This window comes from Ooceraea biroi, chromosome 4 (genome assembly GCF_003672135.1).
Source record: "Ooceraea biroi isolate clonal line C1 chromosome 4, Obir_v5.4, whole genome shotgun sequence".
Classification (NCBI taxonomy): Eukaryota; Metazoa; Arthropoda; class Insecta; order Hymenoptera; family Formicidae; genus Ooceraea; species Ooceraea biroi.
In genome coordinates, this window is record NC_039509.1 from 1,247,099 (window position 1) to 1,269,606 (window position 22,508).

General features: G+C 44.0%; 2 protein-coding genes across 3 annotated transcripts; both read right to left on the reverse strand.

The window, feature by feature from the left end:
- Nucleotides 1-1,612: 1,612 nt before the first annotated feature.
- LOC105283644 (xaa-Pro dipeptidase) lies at nucleotides 1,613-21,238 on the reverse strand. Of its 2 annotated transcripts, none has more exons than XM_026969424.1 (9): nucleotides 20,946-21,238; nucleotides 17,089-17,284; nucleotides 12,482-12,721; nucleotides 6,312-6,373; nucleotides 6,164-6,208; nucleotides 2,852-3,121; nucleotides 2,260-2,704; nucleotides 1,968-2,119; nucleotides 1,613-1,875 (listed from the first exon to the last, which is right to left on the reverse strand). In XM_026969424.1, the coding sequence occupies exons 1-9, from the start codon at nucleotides 20,975-20,977 to the stop codon at nucleotides 1,821-1,823; spliced, it is 1,497 nt and encodes a 498-aa protein (XP_026825225.1). In that variant the 5' UTR covers nucleotides 20,978-21,238; the 3' UTR covers nucleotides 1,613-1,820. The 2 variants fall into 2 exon arrangements, with proteins under 2 accessions (XP_026825225.1, XP_011344876.1); XM_011346574.3 differs by lacking the exon at nucleotides 20,946-21,238 and adding an exon at nucleotides 17,828-18,215.
- LOC105283643 lies at nucleotides 3,189-5,744 on the reverse strand. The gene has a single exon (XM_026969423.1). It carries the CDS (start codon nucleotides 5,544-5,546, stop codon nucleotides 3,423-3,425), a length of 2,124 nt encoding a protein of 707 aa, XP_026825224.1. The 5' UTR covers nucleotides 5,547-5,744; the 3' UTR covers nucleotides 3,189-3,422.
- Nucleotides 21,239-22,508: the final 1,270 nt, after the last annotated feature.

A 22,508-nucleotide genomic window follows, 5' to 3' on the forward strand; every position in this document is an offset into this window, starting at 1 on the left:
TAAACTTAAAACCTACTTTCAGTGTATCTAAGCTTCTGCTGCGCGTAATTTGCTTCCTGATTTTATTCAAAAAGCTTTCAAAATTTTGCCATCACTACCGCTTTCTCAGTACCGCCGCAAAGATGGCAACGTCCTTTAAGAAAACTCCATGGTGAGAACGGAAGTTTATGAAAAGCAACCGCAGCAAAGAAATTGAGCTCACATTGTGGAAAAAAGGGAAAACGGGTTTCGCGAGCGAACGCGTCTGCGCGCTTCCGCTTCGATCGCTCAGTCGGAACGCGCACCGCAACACGCGCTGTTGACATTGCGACATCGCGGCGGTTTACACGCGTGCACCGCGAGCTTTTTCTCTTTGCCCTCCCCCGAGCGGAACGCACCTGCCCGCGGCATAACGATAGTACGTCAAACGGTCGGTCCGTGCTATATATTCTGCATTTATGAGCGAGCGCGAATCAGCGCCGCTTCGATTCGCATGAAAACGCGGCCGGACGATAATCGAGAGCAAACAGTCGACGCAATCAACGGCAAACGATCCTCCTCGGGATCATCGGAATGGAAACCATCGCAAGCGGATCTTGTCGCGAAACACGAGCACGAGCTCAACGATATCGTTGAGTCATGGATCTGCATTATGTGACATCACGCGTACAAAATTTCAGGAAAAATGGCAAATTGAAATCAATTGCAAGCAGCTTCTTTTCCCGTAAAGGTCCGCCTGACAGCTTATTTTTAGATCTAATGCACGGCACGACGTCCACCTCTCGACGATGCCCCATTTCCGCAACCGCGACCGCGAGAACAGCGCGACACTTTTCGCGCCCCGCTTTCTCCTCGGCTTTCTACGACCTTTTTACCGAACCTTTAGCAGCGGCTGGCGATAACGCGCTTTAACGTCATAAACGCTTTATCGTTGACCGTTCGTCTGCGAAACGGGGTCTATCACTTTTCGCGCGATACCGCGAGCGCGTGTTCGCCTCAGCATATCGCAATAGCTTTGCAAACGTCGGAATTATCCCGAAATCGTTAATATTATTTCGTATTTCTTCTTCTTCCTTTTTGTGGAATATAAGATATTATACATGCATGCTGCAACGCGCGAACGTCGCTGGTTGACGTTCCGATCGCGTGTTGCTCGCGACTTGCACCTTCGCGCGTGCACAAGCCGGTCATGCAACTGCAAAACACACGTCAGCGAACTCGCAGTCGCGTGCGACAACAACCGTTCAGATTTCGCTCGTGTGATATTTCGTGGCTGCAATCGAAGCTACGCACGTCAACCTCCATCCGTGACGAAGTCTCGGTTTCGCAGCTTCGTGTCACAATTCCTCACGTACTCACGTGCCTCAGATCCGTTTTGCGATCCGCTGAATCGTGACGTTGACGTTCGCAAAGTCCAAAGCTATTTTCAATTCCGCGGTGAAGTTAGAAGTGCGCCAAGGCTGCTCCGAAATAGACCTCGTCAAGAATGAATTTTATTGGTCGATCTCTTAAATCCGCTTTAAATCCGGTCGTTAAATCTTTGTACAAATGCAGACGTGGACGTTCGACAACCATTCTCGTACCGCAGCTGTAGATGTAACATTACGATGGCGCTCGGATTATTATGTTATGATTTCTTCATGTTTTATTTTATTCGATATATTTATATACAAGTAGCAATCAGTAGAAATATATGTTTACTTTTTTATCTTTTTAGTAAGAAATAGTATGAATATATATATGTAGTACTTAATATCACAATTGAACTTGTGCAGCCTTTGATCATAAAGTTTATCACGTATTAATATGTATACGTTAATATTAATAAGTGAATATGTAATTCAATTTACTTTTGCATTCTTTGCTCCCGCCATAAACTTCTCTATTTCCTCGACCCTGAAATACGAACGTAAGATCAATTTTACTTTGCAAACAGTATTTGCAATAAAAACATGTACAAATAATACGTGTGCAAAGTGAGTCCTTACGTGCGTGGAACGTTCGTCAGATTTTCAACTCCGTCCTCCGTTATGAGAACATCGTCTTCAATCCTGACGCCGCCAAAGCCGCGGAACCTCTGCAACTGTTCGCGCACGATGAATTTCGACTGCTTAGGACTGACCAGCGCTGCGTCCAATAACTACAACAAAAATTGCATCGCATAAATATCTGAGATTTGGCTATAAACAATTACAAGACTTATTCATATAAAAATTATAATTCTTATAGCTTTTAATTAATATATAATATAAAATAAAAATAATAAATTACTACACTCACGCAATCGATAAAGTAACAGCCCGGTTCCACCGTGAGCGCCATTCCGGCGAGCAAAGTTCGCGCGGTCCTCAGCTTCCTCAACCCCGCCTCTTTCGAGCGTTCAGGATGACCTGGCAAGTACCCGCCGACGTCATGCACGTCCAATCCCAGCAAATGGCCCAGTCCGTGAGGCTGGAATACCTCGTTCAAGCCTGCTCTTATCATGCCCTCGACATCGCCCACCAACAGTCCACCTTCCTTCAATGACGTCAACATGACCCGGTTTGCCAGCAGGTGCATGTCCGTCCAGGTGACTCCCGGCTTTGCAGCCGCGAGTACCGCGTCCCGCGCCTTCAGCACCGCGTTGTAGATAAACTTCTGATCCTCAGTGAATTTGCCGTTCGCCGGAAAGCTGCACGTGATATCGGCCGCGTATCCGCAATAGTTACCGCCCATGTCAAAGAGACTGCATGACAGAAAGGATGCAAGTTACGCAACGTGCGAGTGACACGCAAGCGGCATAAAATAATCCTAATAAATGCGTCAGTTGCGATATAAAGAACGTGATGCGATAAGAACTGGCAAAGAATCATTGCCAACGGAAATGTCTTACCACATGTCTCCATCCATTATGACCTTGTCATTCGGAGCACCGGCGTGACCGTAGTGCAATATGGAGGAATTATGCCCGGACCCGCAGATGCACGTATAGGACACGTGCCTGCATCCTCCCATGTTGTATACGTAGTTCTGGAAGCAGGCTTCCGCCTTGTACTCCGCCATCTCGGGTCGCACCGAGCGCATCACGGCCTTGTGCGCCTCCGAGCTTATCATGCACACGTACCGCAGCACCTCGATCTCCTCGCGAGACTTTATCACCCGGCTAAATACACCAAAATAAAAGATCGATAAAGATTAAAATTGCACTATTTATAAAAGACAGAAAAAGATTTTTTTACACAAAAACGTTTATTCCATTTACGATACAGTAGTTAGCTCTTTTGATTTTATAGCTTCATTATTCATACGAAAAAAAAAACGTAATTACAATGTAAGATTTATTGATACCTTAGTTTCGTTATTGACGCAACATGCAAGTAATTATAGCGTGGTTTTAATTGCGGTTTCCTCCGCGGACATGTACATAAATATTATGTACATAAATGTCATATCGTAAAAACGGCTTATAAAGCATCCTCAGCAGCATTGAGACGTTGTGATAGATAAGATGACAATTTATCATCCTGCTCTACGAGTTCCGTCAGTTTCGCGTAATCTAAGCATGCAACTCGAAAACCCATTTTTCTGATTTGCCTGTTCCTCATTACCTGCGGTCCCATCAATAACCGCGTATTCCAGCAATAATACTCGGGCAAATGGATCAGAATTGCGGTATTGACGTTTCGCTTTTTGTGTAAATTTAAGTTGAAGACCGACGTTGACTTTAGGAGAGGATGTATCATGATATCTAAGATGTAGAAATTTATCAGAGGCAGTCTGCTTAAAATCACGCTTCTGCTCAGCTTGTGCTCCCCGCCGACCAGATGCGCCAATGGTTTGTATATCTTGTTGATAATTCCCCTGATTCTCATGTCCAAATTTAATGATTTCGTATTTCTGCCTAAATTCACTGGACTGCCCTGATAATCCTTACACTCCAGTGACATGGTTGCGTCAAACAGTTTCAACTTGGTCTTCAGGCGACTGACGACAGGCGCGTCTCTGTGATTTTGCAGCCGATCCAAAAGATACGAACTGAAAACTTTGTCCAAAAACTTAAGGGGATATTTCTCAAGGTACGTGCAAGAGAGAAGAATATCCAATGCATCGTTCAACTTCAGGTCCGAGAATCTCGCAGACATCACCTCGTCGAACACTTTCCAGAATTCGGTCGGGTCCGGCGGTTGCACGTTCAACAGACCGAACGGTGTGAGAATGGATGACAATAAGGAGGGCGAAATCTCCATGCCGTGCCTCATGAAAAATTTCCCACACTCGGCGAGAATATATGGATTCCGAACTTTTAGATCCTTGCAATAATCCATAATGCACGCGATCAAGTTGGAATCCTTCATCTCGGTGCTTTTGGCTGTTACGTATCTCGCTAGTGCTTGTTCGATATTCTCGTCAACGTAATTCTTTGTGTGCAGACTGCTGATAAGATTGACGAGGTCCTTCTCAGCGGTGGAAATAGTCATGCTCACATTCGCCCACTTGCTGGCGCTCGACAGGCATCCCTTCGCGGACTCCTTCCCGTAAAGGCAGTTCAATATGCTGGCCACTTGCGAGCCGGTCATCTGCAACCACTGCTCACAGAATTTCTTCTCCAGGATGATCTGCACCATGTTCCTGCTACGATGGAAATACTTGAGCGACCTGAACAGCGGCACTAACAGATCCGGCTTGATGTCCCGTTCTCTGCACGCCAAGCCTACCCATAATGCGTCGACGCAGCTCCTGTACTTGGGATCCTTGTAGGAAGCTAAGATCTTCATCACTCTCATTAATTGCGGCAGCGTGAAATGCCCATCAGTGGCTCTAATCATCGCTTCGTTGCACATCCGGTCCTTGTAGATATTTTTCGAAGAGCTAGACTTGTCCCTCTTTAGCGCCTTCAGTCCCTGTATTATCATCTCATTGTCTCGACTTTTGACAATCAAATTCACGAGTTGATGCAACACGATGTCTCTATTGATAGTTTCCACGGATAGTTGACTGTTCCACGATCCTCCTCGATATCTGTACCAACCGTTCTCCAGCTCAATCATCTTCCTCAGACTTTGGAGTGCTATCCGGCAATTCATCTCGTCAGCCATCTTGCTCTCCAGCAAAGAGTAGATTCCGTCGCTCGCGTTGCCCGCGTTTATCGCGTTTACAATCTGCTCCATATCTGTGTTTTTCAGACGGTCCATGTCGGCGCAAAGGAGTACCGCTGTACCATCGTCAGTTTCTATACTGATACTTTGCTTTTCGGGTTCGTTCTTCATCACCGTGCTGATGAAACTGGGCATATTCTCCTTATGAGTCAACGAGGAATTTGTACTTTTATTCACCGCCAATGGTTTGACGGTTCCTTTGCTCTTATTGCCGAAGAGAGCCTTGACATCGGTGATCTTTTTTACTATCAAGGGAACTTCCTGTATGCGTGGTCCTTCTTGAACAAAGATAACTGTCTGGGTCAACTGGATTCCGTTGTGATCGTACGCGCTTGACTCGAACCATCTCTTTCCAAATTTGGCGATCGGACATGATCGCGTAAACGATCTCGTGGAATATTTTCCCCAAGATATCAGGCTCGAGAGCTTCATCTACAAGAGCGATCACGAATATGATCAAACTGTGTGTGCCATAATTCATTCTTCTCCTTTTACCTTCCTATGTTGTTTTAATCGAATATCGAATACCCAATCTGATTTTCTCAGGAAAGATCCGAGTCCAACAATCTGCCTGCATCGCGAAGAATTAAAACATATATCACATTTGCGATATCGGGAGTGAAGAAATTTTTATTTTTTATTATTTTCGAGTAAGCTAAAAAGCAGCATGTAACATGTCGATGTCGAACGTAGAATGATTTGAGTCATAACCCAATAGAAAGTTGTCAGCGGGATACCGATGCGGTGACGCGGTACGATTGCACGAAGCGTCCAGCCGATGGCGACACCGATTCCTTCGAGCAAACGACGCGCGATGAATAACAAAACCAGAGCGCACGCCTCGTGTTTTCTTTCCTCAATTATAGTAATAAACGTGGCTTTCTCTCTCCCTTCACAACTATTATATTAATATATTGCACTTTAATTGTATCATTCGATATCCGGTAACTATTTATCCACGCCAGACTATGAAACTCTTTTTTTTCTCTCTTTTGCGTAAGATTTTAAATTGATTTAACAAAATGAATAAGACTGATCTGTACACTCACCACTCGCATATTTCCGGATACAAGATGCTATTGTCCACCTTGAACCTATGATTTAAAAAAATCGAGAATTAGATCATCCATCCTCAGGTATTAGCTCAGGCAGGCTATACATTCCCGTTAACGTTAATGATTCATTCATCATACTCACTCGCTGATGCCGTCGAAGATCGCCTCGCGTGACAGCAATCCGCTATCGCTGTTTCTGCCGTTCTGTAAAACACAAAGAAAGAAGTAACGATTATTCGTGTTCGTAATAGCGGACCGGGCCGCGCATTCAGTTCGGGTATACCGTGGGTCAAAGTAAAAGCAGCCTTACGTAATCCGATTCAAATCAGAATGGAGAAAGCATCTTTCATCCGGTCGGAAGCGAAACGGAAGAGCGTTTCTGTGCCTGCCATCGATTTCTATCGCAGCACAGGATGCGCGTGGCGATGACGTGTTTTAATGGATGATGATAACGTCAGTGCAAATTCTTGATGTGTCACGCAACAATTAAGTGATCGAGCACGTTAAATGTTAGCTTAAATTTTGCATCATCTTGCGTTACTTCACGACACGAAGAAGACTAATTTTCTTGAATTTTAAATTGGTTATTTTGACGATCTTCATTATCTCTTTTTTAATAATAAACGGACGCAATCTTTCTCTTAAATATTTTTCAACCTATTTTTTGTGTTTAATGATCTCTCACGTAAACAGCTGCAAAGTTTATTGTCTCATAAAACACACGTCTATCTAATGACGTTAGTGCGCGATTTTGTGCAGATGCTTACGGTATTAAAGCGCATTAATCACTTTTTGCTGAATAATGGACAAAAATGTTTTGTCGGCTAAATAGCGGGAACGGCAGTGAATGCGACCACGTCAGCGTTTGTTGTGTCAGATATATTGCAAAAGGTCGCGCAATACGAGCACGTGTCGCATAAAAATATGCGGTAGCAATATGTGTCCGCAATGCGATCACAATTAGAGTCGTGGATGGAATCGCGTTGTATAGCTTGTCTATAAAAGACAAGTAGTTATCGTCGATATGACAACAATGCTAAAACTGTCATAAGACCGATGCGGCAGTAAACTACTCCTTACTTATGAACATGTCATTACGTGTATAAGACCGCAAGACTCGCGACATTCGCGATGATGCAATCACGTCACAACGCAGACATAAAAATACGTTATATTTATTTATAAGTAATTCACCTGATAAAGTATCATACTTACTTTTCAATCTTTTTTCTCTAAATTATTATTTGGCGGTACGGCACTTGTTTACGAGCAATCTAAATTTATTTATGCTATTCCACGTGTCTGTCGACTGAATATTTTCGATAATTATTAATATTAATATATTTTGAATCATATTTATTGCATAATGCATTTAGCAAAGGTCAAATCTGACAGGTTTTCTATAAGTAGACATCCTCCATCTTCTCTATAATTAGATATTTTATTCTCCGACACACGTGTAACTGTACCTCTGTACACATGGTTTAATGTCGTGTGTCTCATGTGTGTACACGCGCATCCGCGCGCGTATGATACACAATCGCCGAGCATGAAAGATCGCATTGTGCACGATCGTGGTAGTCGTTGATTTTATACTCGCGCCTATTCCTGCCAAGCTTGAAGCTCGGCAATCTTGGGCCGGGGTCGTGATGTAACTTTCTGCGATCATACAGATCCCTCGAACTTATCTCGCCCGCCATACGCAGATACGACGCACTCTATACGTTCGCAGTAATCGTGTGTTTCGGTCAATATTGACTAAATGACTCGTTCACGCTCACGCGCATAACGACACGATCCTGACGGAAATTAAAAATTCTGCCCAGCGAATTTCGAATGCTACAGGTCGTGCATGAGCAGCGCCGGAAATATCGACCTCGATTTCAATGACGGGTCTTGTTTGATAAATGTAAAGTCGATTCTCTGCAATTAAATCGCCGAAAATCCTAAATGTTTTTTGAAATCCGTCGAGTCGTCTTGAATCAATTGAATCTTGAATCTGAATCAAAAACTCAACGAAATTTTAGAACTCATCGGAGAGATATCCGGCGCTTCATTATGGATAACGAAAATTCTGGTCACAGCTGCGTACGATGATACGAGCACGTGCACATGTAGGCTTGTTTGGTAATGTTTGCCGACCGATATGAATCATTTGTTGCCATCCGTATTTATCAGTGAATAAATTGGCTTTATCATGCATGAATATAGTAATCAGTTTCGAAAGCGTTGTTTGCAAACAACCACGTTCCACGACATAATTAATGAATCGAAGACAAAATAAAATTCCCCATCGATTTCATAATAATTTTATGAAATTCACGGTAATCGCGCGTTCTCACCTAATCGTTAATACAACAATAGATAAATTATGCATGGAATTTATACTTGGAGCGAGATAATTCAATCAATAAGTAAAACCGTGTTGGATTTTGCTTATCTCACGTTGTATAATCATTACGTTAGCCCGTAAAAATAAACCGATCAAGAATTGAACCACCCGTGCCGTTTCTTTGAAATATACTACATGAAAAAAAGATCTCGATTACACAGACACGAGGCGTTGCGTAATACTTATATTTAACGAAATGCGTATTGGCTAGAAAGCCAATGCTTGAACGAATCGATAAATTAAACTGTTTTTCAAACAAGTGAAATGTTAAAAAAATTTCATGTCGAAAAATCATACAACAATGAATACAAGTGTCCAGTAAACTCGATGTTTATGTATGCGTAAGCAAGCAACTTTTGCAGCAGCCGTATAAAGTGGATAACGGAAATCTGAAAATCAATCCTTATCTTACGAGAATGCTCACTTGATCTTTACGCGTTTTAGAACAGCGCAATACAGTTACGAGCGCTGGCGGCACCAGTTGCCCTGCATACGTTCTATTCCTTATTCATGGCACTCATCTCCGCGCGTTTCTGCGAAATGACACCGTCAGTGAAACCATTAAATATTGATTTTCCTAGTGGGTTTCGCGGTGATTCGATTTATTGAACGGCACTGAAAATAGGGAGAGGATTCAAGGCCGGAATCTACGTGGCGCACGAGCTAGAGTCACTCAGCGTCTTTGTGCTAACACACAAAACCAGCTTGGGGAGACGAGGCTCTCAGGCTAGCGGCAAATAGTAGAAATAACACAATCCGCCTTTGCTTGACTTCGCGATCGCCCCGCTGAAGATGACTTCGCGCCCTGAAACATTAAATATTTCGTTCTCGTCGTCCACCGTCGTCGGTCTTATTGTCTGACGTAACAAACGACTTCCGTCGTACGTGCCAATTGCAAGAAGCCTCGAGAAATTTAGCGGAATGCCTGCAGAATCGCCAAGAGGCTTTTCAATGTGAAAAATTATTTAAACAGATCTTTCCAGCGCCAATTGGTGCGTCAATGACATCCATACGAGTCCACGTTCCCGATCAATTTTAAATCACTAGACGATAGCTTTCTGTTGACTCGTTTGACAGAATGAAAAACAGTAAGTGCATGACGGAACATGCAAGTCAATGAGCACAAGTCGGTCAATACTGCGCCATACGATTCGATAGATAATTCCTGCTCTGGCACGCATGAGCCTCTCGCGAATTTCCCGATTTCGCATAAATCATGCGAGCGTCTCCGTGGAATCGTCTCAATGAGCACTGCGAGGATCGAAACGCTTTAAATTGCCTGAAATTGCCCTAAATTACGTGTTCCCGGTCGTGCGACCGGTACACATTAGCAAAACTAGTTCCGCGAAAATTCGTTATAATACTCTTCGACCATCACGCCACAAAGATCGTATTGTATAACGCGGGAAGATACAAGATACGTAAAACGAAAATTACAAAGTTGCTGCAACGGTATAACATGCTTGATAATAGATAATACATCTCTCTAAACTTTGTAGTTTTGCGAGATAACGGACGTTCCAAGTCGCGATAACGGTAGCTGGTATAGCTACTGGTAAACTGTTGTATCGCAATGTTATCGCGCAAGCTTACGCAACGCTCGTAGGATCATCTTAAAACTACCACATGCAATTTGAATGAAATATACACGCAACGTACGTAAAGAAACCAAGACTTCAAACTACATGTTTAACCGGAAGAATCACAGATATATCAAAATTCTCTGATTCAAGTTACAGTTACTCAGTGCGTTTAACTCCCGTTAAATTACTCAAAACTCCGTCTTACTGTCCCGCTTGATCCCAATGTTCCATATTCCACTCTCCAATACATTATTAACTGAAAAGAATACTCGCTCACAGAACATCTCTTTTAAAACAGCTTCTCAAAAGTGAAGATCTACTTCAAAGTACTCGCTGCACCAAGAATTTTGCATTCAAGACTTGAAATGTATAAGAATAGCATAACTTCGCGCAGTACTTGGCAGAAGGAAGTCACTTCTGACATTTTCGGAATAAAGCCTTTGCAGGTCGAACGACTTGCCCATATAAGACACCTAGAGATACCTCACCCCGAATATCCCCGTATCCAATTATCGGAGGAAGATCATCCCTCGGCATCATCATTATGATCGGTACGCGGGGCCGACCGTATCTCTCGAATTACTTGGTACACGAATGACGCGGGATCTATTTGCGTTGCCGCGCTATCAGATAAGCATTCCACGTAGCGCACTCACGCTCAGGTCGCCGTATTACGGCCGCAGTCACCCAGTTACGTCGTCATTGATGCACACCGTGGTCGGGAGCGAATTGTCGCTCGTTAGATAACGACCGGCTGAAAAATTCATTGGCTATTTTTCAACGCGCGCGCAAGCTACCAGAGCCCGCGGCGATATCTGTGTCAGAGCCGAAGCCGCGAGCGGGCGAGTAAATCGCGCGCGTAATCGCTTCCACCATCAGGTTGCAGCCACGAGGTCGCAGATGGAACGGGCACTCGATGTTCTCATGCTTTATCGTTGGTGCCGTTCGTCTCGGGGTCTTGTGATACACGCTGGTTGGATTTTAAATAAAAATGTCACATGCAATTTGCCGGAATCTTACCTCGTATCTCTCTCTCCGTAAACCGCGCCGCTTCGATTGTGGTATTGCTATTTGTATTTTCCATAAGCGAGGACTGGAGATTGGACCGACAGCAGCATCGATTTAAATCAGAGCCGCAAGGCGGAAAATATAATACGGAGAAATGCGAGAGACGGGAGAGTAAATATGCGAGTCCGAGAGCGAAATAATAAGTCCGTCCGTTTCCTGATTCCTCGCCAATATTTCTGTTCCTCCGCGGAGAGCGTGTTTCTTCGAGAAATTTACGATCGGAATTGTTGTATCGCTCATGATATTGATAGCATGGTAAAGCCGAGTATCCACGTGAAACTGTGCAGTGCAGAGAGGCGCATTCTGGGATTCTCTGCTAATACCATCATAATTCTAAGCCGCGTAGCAACAGGGGTAAAATTTAAACGCGCTAGTGCGCGGAATATCATATGCGGAATTTTTGCAACACCCATTTAACATGAGCGCTCGCTCGCCTGCTTGCGCGCGTTACTGCAAAGGGAACAGGATTGGTAAGCCATCCGATAAAGGCGACACCAGACGATGCCCTCGCTCGGCAAACACCCTGGCAAGCCGCGACGAATGCATCGCAAATGAGGCACGCACGACAATGCTCTAATTGGCGATGACAGCGCGAAAGTAGCGTTTACACACGCACACGTACACGTACTCATGCACGTGGGGCGTTTTGCATTCGTCGAATGTTTGGCAAAGGAGAGCGACTGAAGCCGCTTTAATGCAAGTCGGCTCGCGACCGGCCGACCAGCATGCAACTTTCTCAACACATTGTAGAGGCAGACAGTCGCGAAGGAGGCGAAGGTAAACGTCACGAGGTATGCCGTGGCGGATCGCTTATTGCGAGACACACACACACGCATACTTGTGCATGATGGAAGGTGCTCAACCTCGAAACCCCCTCGCAATTCGATTTACCTCTGTCCTTACGGTTTATTGAAAGCCATCCTACCGGTAGTAAGAAATCAACTTCCCCGACTATGATACTTGACTATGTTAGAAAAAATATTGTAGCCAGTGTATTCTCGTATTCACGATTCAGCGTTTAGCATTTAGCTGAAGCTACATCAATCATCTGCCTTTCGATCTGAAGCGATGTTAAAATTTTGGTGCAGCATCTTCACGCAAGACCGCAAACGCTAGATCAAAAAAATGTTTAATGCTGCAAGATTCGAAGTGTGGATATGATCCCACCGTATTCTGGCAATCCCTAAGTTGAGCACTTTCCCCTACTTGAGGAGAGGACAGGCAGGAAAGCAGCGAGCGAGCGTCCGTCTGTTCCCAAGCGAGACTTACCAGCGTGAGCAAAAGGCGCGCTCGCTTCTCCTTCAGCACGCGCGCGATCTCGTCGGTGTAGTGGGCTTCGTTCACACTGTATCGCTCCTTGAAGTCGTCCAGGGTATGCAGCTTGCCCTCCCAAATCGCGTATTCGGGCGGTAACCTCGGTACGAAGAGGATCGACGCACCCGTGCCCACGTCAAGAGCACCGTAACATCCTGGCTCCTCCACCCCGAAACACCATTGGAAGAACGACTCCTGGTACAAAAAAAGAACAAGCTTTAAGTATAAAGCGAGATACAAGCTGCAAGGTGGTCGGCGCGGCGAACAATACCGAAAAATGAAAGAAGATATCGCGTTGCAGAGCAATAATTGCAGCAGAATATTGTCTAATATTTCTGAAATATAATAGATAAGATATTAATATTTCTAATCACGCAGAAATTTGTATATTTGTAATATTATTAATTATTAAAGTCCAAACAAGTCTGAAGATGATAGATCGAGCAAACATTTTTTCATCAAAGTCTCGCAAGCGTTCATACACTTGAGAGCGAAGAGCGCTGTTCGACGAGGCGGAATGATCGTAACGATATTTACGGCGACGTTATTCCCGCATGTTTCTATTCTCTCGGAGGCGAGTTTCTTTCACAGAGTCAAATGCCGTGGTATTTGTTCCTCGGCTTCCTCAAACAAATAGGTCATCGCGCGATATTACACGAGAAATCGATGCTGCCACGGTACCGTCTCGACGATGCAGTCGGTCGACCGACCGTGCTCCGGCTGCATTTGAGAAGACACGTTGTTATTGCCAGGCCACGTCATCAAGCCCGATGCCAGGTACAGTCGACCCCAGTCGCCGATTCTTCTCGGCTCGGTTAATAGGCGACGTTTCGCAATCGCGCGAAGCGAAGTCCTGATCACGTCAGTCTCCTTCACGAGCGAAGGATACGGACGCACCGTATCGACTCTCCTTGTTTCTCTCTCGTCTCTCGCACACAATCAATAGCCGTCTCTCCTCTGCTATTTTTATTTTTTTTCTTCTTTTTCCCCCCTTTCTCTCTCTTTTTAAGTGAGATAAAAATACTGCAGCGGATTCTCCGCGGCGATCTCACGCCCGGTCGGACCTTGAATTCCCTCAGCGGTGGCGAGGCTTCGAAAAAGCCTGTGCAGGAAACAGGATCACGCGAGTGTATTCGCACGGCTACCTCTCCGCCGTGTTTCCCGTCCTGCCCGAGATGAGTAAAGCGGAAATGCTGTTCCTGGTTTCCATCGTTCGGCTGTTTTTATCGAATCGCGCCGTCGAGGTCTTCAAGAGCAAAGACGCATTATATCTTCTTGATGCCGGCAAATTCCACATCTCTCCAGATCGCGCAGCCAAAACTTGTTGTCTCGGCATCGTATCTCTCGTAAAACATCCTCTTAAAAAAAAAACTAAAAAAAATGTGCGATCTGTTTTGTTTTCGAGTCTCGACGAGACCGATAAAAATGCTCTGCGTTTGTACAGCCAACAGATCCGCTCGTTTAAGTAATACTATGTAAACTCTGTCTTGCTTCAAGCAAACGAATATCAAATGCTCGCATGAAGAGACGGAGAGGAAAATAAAGAAAACAGATGTGGCAGGTGCGCAGCTACGAAGAGAACGGATCTGCTGTGCAAGAGGCGACGCAATCGTCGCGTCTTCAACAACGTCGGCCAAGAAGTAACGGCAGGCTCTTGTCACTGTAGTCATCGTCGCCCTCATCATCATCGTAGCTTTCGTCTTCGTCGGTTCCGAAAAATCCGGCAGGTCGGCAGGAATTCCAAGAGCGAAGCGATGAGAAATGAGCCGAGCAAGTTCGTACGAGTCGTAGCGCGTTGCGCCTCTTGTGTTTGGGTTCAAGAGCTTGGACCTTCTCACTCTCTCTGTTTCCTGGCGGTTCTCGGGCTCTCGTTTCCGCCCGATGCTGGAAAAAGAGAGAGACAGCAGGCCGAGAGCCGCAGAAGCAGAGAGAAAGAGGGAAGCGTCTTGGGAGAACGATCGGCCATCAGGTCAACGCGCTCTCGGCGCAGCCAGCAGGTATTATCTTAAAGGAGCTGCACATATATGTATATAGATACATATTATACATCGTACGCGGTGGTGCGTGTACAGTGCATTAGTATGTATGTATGTTAAGTGTATGCGTACATTTTAGAAAAAAAACATCTATTTTATTATCGTTGAGTTGATACATCCCGAGAGAAACAAATTAACAGAAGAAGGTTTCTGCAAACATCGATTATGGAATTTTTACGCTTGGTATTCAGGATCTTCTCCGGACGAGCTAGCAGCGCGTTTCTAACAACCGTTACTGTTTTGCTAATTTATCGATTTACTTAAGAATGACTTATTGTCGCTGCTGCTGGACTCGAGAAGCCGAGTCCGAACACCGGGGACGAACGGGCACGCATCTCGAATACGAAATAAGAATGGAAGATGACGATGGCGGCAACAACGACGGATTAATGCACAGCTGCATTAAGAGCGGATTCGGCGACGGAAGGGTCGCGTATTGATCGCAACATCGCGCAACAATAGCAACCGCGATATCGAATTCAGCACGAGTACGAGTCGTTTTAACCGTCGAACGAGCGAGCGAGCGGGCGCGAGCTGCGCACAAAGAAACGCGGTCCGCTATTCGCCAAATTAGAAACTGGAACGCCACCTTGATTACATGCATGCAGCATGTCCCAGAAGCACCGGATGTTCCTCCAACCGCGCGATTTCACGCGTGGAAACGGCCGGAGTACATACACTCCAACGTACAACAAAACCGGCTCATTCCACAAGATGACCAACAAGAATCCCTGTCGTGAGTTTACGTTGTCTCAAGTGGAATTAATGAAACGTTCATCGAAATTCAATTCGAACATTCGTTTTCCCCAGATACGCTCGCGAGTGAGCGCTAAACAAAGCGTCCGAGCATGAACGGCTAGAATACGGATGAACAAGCGGAATGGCCGTGTGTTTTTCTAGAGAGAGAGAAAGAGAGAGAGAGAGAGAGAGAGAGAGACAGACAGACAGAAAGAAAGGGAGAGGGAGAGAGAAAGAGATGGAGAACCATCCGAACGGTACCTTAGTTCTAGCAAAGCGAGTTTTAAAGGCAATCTACCAGAGCGACCGTCCACGGTCAGGAGCGTGTCGATCCGGATCATCAAGTCGTCGCTTCGATTTTCGGTGCTTCGTGCTGCTTCGACGAAAACATGTTCTCGACAATGCGAGTGTGACGGTACCACACAAGAACAGTCCGGACTGGAACGGCTACTTTATATAAAAGCGCGAGTTCATGAAACTTTTGAGCAGAACCACTTCGACACGACAAGTTTCCGTACTGTTGTTACGTATCGTATTATTATTGTTACGGCATTACTACACTTATTAGTTACGTAAAAGTTAAATTAATCTCGAAGCATAACATTGTAGGAAAAATAGTTTACTTTGTCATCACGCGATAAATTCAAGAAAGTTAATAATATCTAGCGTTAAAAAACCAAAGTGTCTTTCGTGCGCAGTCTTATTTTGTAAAGAAATCTGCGATGTTTATCGCGTCTGATAAAAACACAGATAGATAATGATATATTTGGTTCCTACATTTCACTAATTATCTGATATCAGGATGTTTACGAGCGAGAAATAAATGTCTATCGCAATTAACTCGCAATGCAAGGTGACGTGGCCGCTTCTCGTTTAACGTATTTGATTTGACAAATTCGATTAGCATACCAGTTCTTTCTGTTTTTTGAAACATTAGTTCCGCATTATATTCCAGTTTCTGACAAACAAAACCTGACGAACAAGGAAATATTTAATATAATACTTTTTTGTTTACTGATCGGTTTTGTAAATATTAATGTGTTTTTTTCTTCACATAGCTTTATCAGCTGCAATGTCGTAAACTGCCACGAGCATAGCAATAATGTCATTCTTATCGATGACTAATTTGCCAATATATATTTTATACTGATCGCAGCTATCTGTTGCGATAAACAATTTCCGTTTGACAAATTCAATCTGCAATTGTGTTCCTTCGCATTAATCTCTCTACGTTGTAACAAATGAATTTTCTTACATCGATGGTTGCGGATTTCGGGCACTTCTCGCCGCGAGCTCAATTGTCTTTATGGTCGTTACTCCGATCGAGAGTACGCGACAAAAGTGGCCGTAAAAGTCAAACCACGTAATTGCGACTGAATCTTCGGAATTCCCTTCTCTCATCGATCGTGATCGTGGACTTTACTTTTTACACGGTGCTTCTGAGAGTCCCGCAAGAGAGGAAAACGTTCTCTCTTGATCTTTCAATTTTACACGAATACTACCTACTATGTCTACTACTATGTCGTTAATAAAGTTTCGTAATGTGACAGATTATTTTAACATTTAAGTAATAATAAGTGACAAATTTGCGAAAGGGGTTTTACATTAAAATTCCAGAAATAAAAGTTAAAACTAGAAATGTTTAAAATAAAGAATAAAGAAACTTTTTTGTGTAATTTTTCTTCTGTGAAATCTCAATCTTGTACATGATATCTTCTTCAAATAATTTAATTGCACTTTCACTGATCTAGCAAATGTTGAAGGGCATAGCAGAATAAAGATACGTACCTGTCTGAAGGGCCAGTTTGTGTCCGTGTCGTTGAAAGGAACATCCACACCACCTTGAAGGACGACAAAAGTGCCTGCGGCTGTAACTTCGCCCTTCGCTTGAAGACGTGAGACAAGTCGCGCGCGATTATGGCAGAAAAGCGACATAGGTACCGCTAACGTCTCATGAAACCGCCAGAAGTGAGGCTGTCCACACCTAAATTTCATATATTTTTACATTAGTAAAGAATAATATAAAAACGGAAAACAATTTTGTATACAATTTGTTCGTATTTATAAAACAAAATGAAAGAAAATTAACTTTATTACTTCAATTATCTTTTCCAAACTTATAGCTTACGTCTACTAACGACAGAATTTTAATAAATTTTTTATTAAAGCATCGATATCATTCTAAACTTTGTATTAATTATTAAAAACTTTTGGGGCAACACTGACACCAAAACACAACAACTACATGGCATCTTACGTTACGATACGTTGCTCGCAAATAATTACTTCGTTTCCGATAATATCGCTAAAACTTTCTAAAAAGAAAGTAGATCCGCCACATTTATCGCTGTCTACCCGCTTACTCATCGATGTCTGTACTTTTGCAGCGCCTGCAGTGCACATATTTAGGCGAGACTCGCGAGTTGCATTATGAAAACGATGAAGCATCAAAGTGCGAAGTTTCTTTCGATACTTTGATCGAAAATTTATAAAAAAGAATAATTCATACATAAACTAATCTACGTACAATGGACGTATTCTTGACTTCGTGCAGTTCTCGAGATCTTTCTTGAGCAGATTCGTCGCGGATTTCGTCAGAACGTATCGCAAACCGAGACGAGAGACGCGAGGAGGCGAAAAGGCACGTAGTAAAAGACGGCCGGCGATCATACTATTTTTAATCAGCATGTTCGTGTGACTTAGAGCCATCGGACAACGTATGGCAATAATACAATTTCGACAGACTCAGTCTAAAACATCTGTCGCTATGACAACTCTGAAAGAATTTATCAACATAAAACGTTAAAATAACGATTAATCTCATCAGGACCGAGCACGACGTATGTACTAATATCGAATAAATAAAAAATCACGCATGTGTACACATCATAACAAATAATAATCGAGCATTGTAAAAGACGACGGCTTGCTCGACATTCGGCGGCTAACAATTACACGGATATAAATAGAACTCGCAATGTCTATTCCAAAAGGAAGAGAGAGAGAGAGAGAGAGAGAGAGAGAGAGAGAGAGAAAGGAAGAGGGAAAGAGAGATAGGCTCGTGTGGCCTTGCGTGTGTATTCGGTTTATATTTAAGCCGTGTCTCTTTCATGTTGGACGGTTCGCGTCTCTTGACTGACACAATTCTTGTTCTGCTATATTCCCCGAGACGAAACGCGTGACGGCACACAGGAAACCTCGCGAGAACGCTAACGAGATACACGCACGTAATGTGTACACGCTCGTTACGCTCAACCCTCTACGTCTGCCGAATCCCCCGGCGTAAGAGCATCCCTCTAAACTCGTGCATTCAGCTGCACGGAGTGGCTGCGGCATTTTTAACACATCCGTCGGGAAATTATATTTAACTCTGACTAAAATTTTTCATTCTATTGTGAATCCAAGCGAAGTGGGATATACGTTGCACAAGAAGAAAAAAGTGAACGAGGGTACCATCAGTTGATGCTAAACAAAACAGTCATCAAAGAAGTGAAAGCATCACGGGTCAGCTACGACGGGGTACATCCTCTGCTAACTTTTCGCATAAGCACTTCCGCCAGCTTTCCTCGAAACATACGATATGAAAGTCCTCCGAATGCTACTGCGTTACAAGTGTTCCCTGATACATTCTAGACACAACAACAAACGCCAGTAATTCTACGCTGATTATTAATTTCCGTCTGGCCATATTATACAAATAAAACTCGATATCAGACAGACGCGATTTAATATCGAATGAAAGGGAATACACTAATATCTTCATACGCCGATAATAATTAGCGTGCAAAAGGAAAGCACACCCCAGCTGAATTATCAGTGGAATTAAATATTTCGCAAATATTATTCTGTGTAAATACGGGATCGCGAGTACGGAGCTGAATATCTTGTTTTTCCGATTAGAAAACGAAAAAGTTGAAGTGTGACAATCTAATCAAGCTGCAAGAGATTACGCTGTTCGCCTTACCGACTTTACGTTACAATTACTTAGCAACCTTTGGTCACGTTATTATGATGTTTCTTATCACAATATGTGTAGGTACAGGTAATTATGCACTATTTATTGGCAATAAGAACAGAATGTACGCATGCATCGGCGTATACGCATTGACTCATCGTTATATAAAACATTGACATTGGAACAGACAGACGCGCTACTTGCGCGGCTCGAAAATTTAGAGGCCTACAAACAATATGCCGATAAAGATCCGCCGTCTCCTGTTTACCGTCTACGTCGTTTTAATAATACGATTAAATACATAATAGACGTAATATAGTGACCACGCGACAACTGCAAGAGAAGAGAAACCGTACCTTGAACCCTCATTCTAGCCGTTATGTTATAGAGAATAAGACCGCAGCCAACACAATTTGGTTTTCCACTAAAAAAAAACCAGACAATGTTTCCAACAATGAAAGAAAGATAACAATAAAGGAATCATTGAAACAAAATTTCATGTAACAAGAACAAAATTTTCTAGCAATTTGATAAAATTGTCGTTACTGCCATTTAATATTATATATAATTTTAATTTCAAACGAACACTAATAAAGTATTGTTTAAAGTATATTCTATGCTTAGTAGAATGTACAGAGAGAATTAAATATTAATTTCGCCGCAAGTGTTTTGCGAACTGAAACGAAGAGGATATCTGTATCTCGAGGAAGACACGGGCGACTGCATGCTTGGTATAATTAAGAATAATGCAAACGTAAACAACACGTCGTTAATTCTACGCACAAGTCGAACGGCCTAGAAACCTTGTTAAGCGAATCATGTTGCTCTGAAGAAGTTCATTCACTGCAAAAGCGCGCGGAACAAAGACGCGTTATAAACAAGCTGTCAAACGTTTACATGCAGCGAATTGTATTTTTTTTTGTTAACGATTCGACACGCACTAGGCCAGAACAGACTAATTTCGAATCTTTGCTTCAATCTATTTTACTTTCTAATCTTTGCGATTTCATCTATAATGTTGTAAATTATTTACAACATTGTTATCAGAAGAATGAAGTAATGAGCGTAAAGAAACTTTAAATTATTCGGTCTGTTACACTAAAAACTACAAAGTCTTTCGTCGTGATTCTCGGCCCAACCCATTATTACATCTCACGCTTATCTGACGGTCCAAAGATCAACATGACTCCAACGGAGCGGACATCGCCCAGCGCGTATAACCTCAAAATCCGGTCAGGAGAAAGCGCGATTCCGGGACGCGCGATTCGCGGGAAAATGCGCGATTCCGTGACTCGCGATTCGCCGGGAAATGCACGATTCAAGCCGCTTCTCCGAGCACGAGTGATGATTTCGCAATCCGGCGTTCGAAAACGTACGCTGAATCGCGACCGCAATCGTCGATTCATTGACCGACTTCACGCGCTTTTGTCCCTAACAGAAATCAATCCGGCCGTATCATGTAACGATCTCGACGCGCGATTCATCCTTTCACGTCGTGCGCAAAACACAGATGCAATCTATTTCGATCCGCGGGATTCTTTCGCGCGAGTCGGCGCGGAGGTGCATGCAACTCGCCAGGAACACGCCGGTCAGTCTCGGGATGTGTGCCCGATGCAACACTCGCGCGCGAATTTGCCTCCACGAAGGGCAGCGACACAGCGAAACGTATATAGATCGATGATATACGTACGACTTCGGGGGAACACTAGAGTCCGCCGCCATGTTGCTCAACGCGCGTGGAATGCCCTCACGGTGCGGTGCGGCGTTCTCAGGCTCCCGTTCTCGGATTCGTCGTAAGCCGGCGGTGGCCAGAGTCGACAAGAGACAAGAGCGATGCAGGTGACAGCACTACGGGAGGCCACCGGAAATCACGTTTCTTTATACGTACGCGTATCGCCCGCGAATCGACCACTCCGTCCGTTATCGCGCCCGACGACAACGACGACGTGCTCATCTGACAGCTCAGTCAAGTGATCAGTCACGTGGTCGGCCGGCGTGCTACCCGACGGCGGCCGAGGCTCGCCGAACGCGCGCGGCGGCTCCACGTGACGCGATCTGACGCAATGTTTGCCAACACATCGCCGCCGCCGCCACCGCTGTGTTGTTTATCGAATTCGCAGCTCTGGCCTGCACAAGCGTTGTTTCCAGATAAGCTTGTTCGTTCGAAAAGGCTCGATGCATTCGTGCGACGAGTAAATAAATGAATGATACAAGGCGAGGAATTTTTATCTCCCTACCGGATATAGATCAACGTTCAAATACCATGTTTTCGCTCAGGGGATCGATCATGTAATTTCGAGTGAAACTTTTCACTTTTCACTTTATCCATTTCGTGTGAACTGTTTCAGTATTCACGCGATTACGTAACTCTGTTCGTAGAAAAGTACAATCCCTAAAGAGAGTGTCTTTCTCACCGTTTTCTTAAAAAATTATGCAATATTGAATATTTTGATGCGAAAATACGTGAAACTTTTCACTTTTCATCCTAGGGAAAAAGTTACGTGATCGCTGCCCTGAAGAGATGCGAAATAAAATAAAATAATAATTATTGCATATCATACACCTACGAAGTTTTTTTTCAAGTTGAGTACCGGCAACTCGATTGATAGAGAAATATGTACTTTCATGATGTTTCTCGATGTAATCGATTCTCGTAGACGTTCACTCACGTGAGCGCCGTAATGTTACTGCCAATGAACATTTTAACGAGTGCGTGCTACGACCACTTATACGCACACGTACGCGTCGCCGTTCTTCTCCAACGTGCAACTAGGTCGCATCGCATTCGCTATCTTGCGCCGAAATCTGTGTCAACACATCGCGGCAAGGTCGATATCTGTCATTAGGCGCTCGAATTGTTGACTTATAACCGTTGTCTTTAACTGTGCCGATCCGAGAGAAGGAGATCAGCGTCGAATCCATCGCTTCGTAATTGCGGGTCAATAAAAAGAAAAGAAAAAAGAAAATACCCGCGAGACTCGGCGATAAGGGGCGCCTCATGTGCGCTTCTTCGCGATACCACGAGATATTACGCATTATTAATATTGTGTGTGCGGTGATAAGCGCGGCGATCAATCCGCGCTATCTGCAATTCGGCGATGACGCAACGCGATATAATTTAACGAGCGCAGTAAATCCGACGCTTCTCGAACGATAAACGGACGCGAGGCATCGAAACTCACCGGTGATTCATCGGCCGAATCAGATTCTCTGAGCTGAACCGATCTGAAAGCATCTGATCTTCCGCGGGCGT

Bases quoted from the DNA above. Each gene is read 5' to 3' on its own strand.
- LOC105283644 (XM_011346574.3), bottom strand. From the start codon at position 18,009: ATGGCTCTAAGTCACACGAACATGCTGATTAAAAATAGTATGATCGCC. The intron at 6,209-6,311 runs GTGAGTATGATG...TTTAAATCATAG, and splicing joins ATCTTCGACGGCATCAGCGA to GTTCAAGGTGGACAATAGCA. The intron at 1,876-1,967 runs GTAAGGACTCAC...TTCGTATTTCAG, and splicing joins CTGACGAACGTTCCACGCAC to GGTCGAGGAAATAGAGAAGT.
- LOC105283643 (XM_026969423.1), bottom strand. From the start codon at position 5,546: ATGAAGCTCTCGAGCCTGATATCTTGGGGAAAATATTCCACGAGATCG.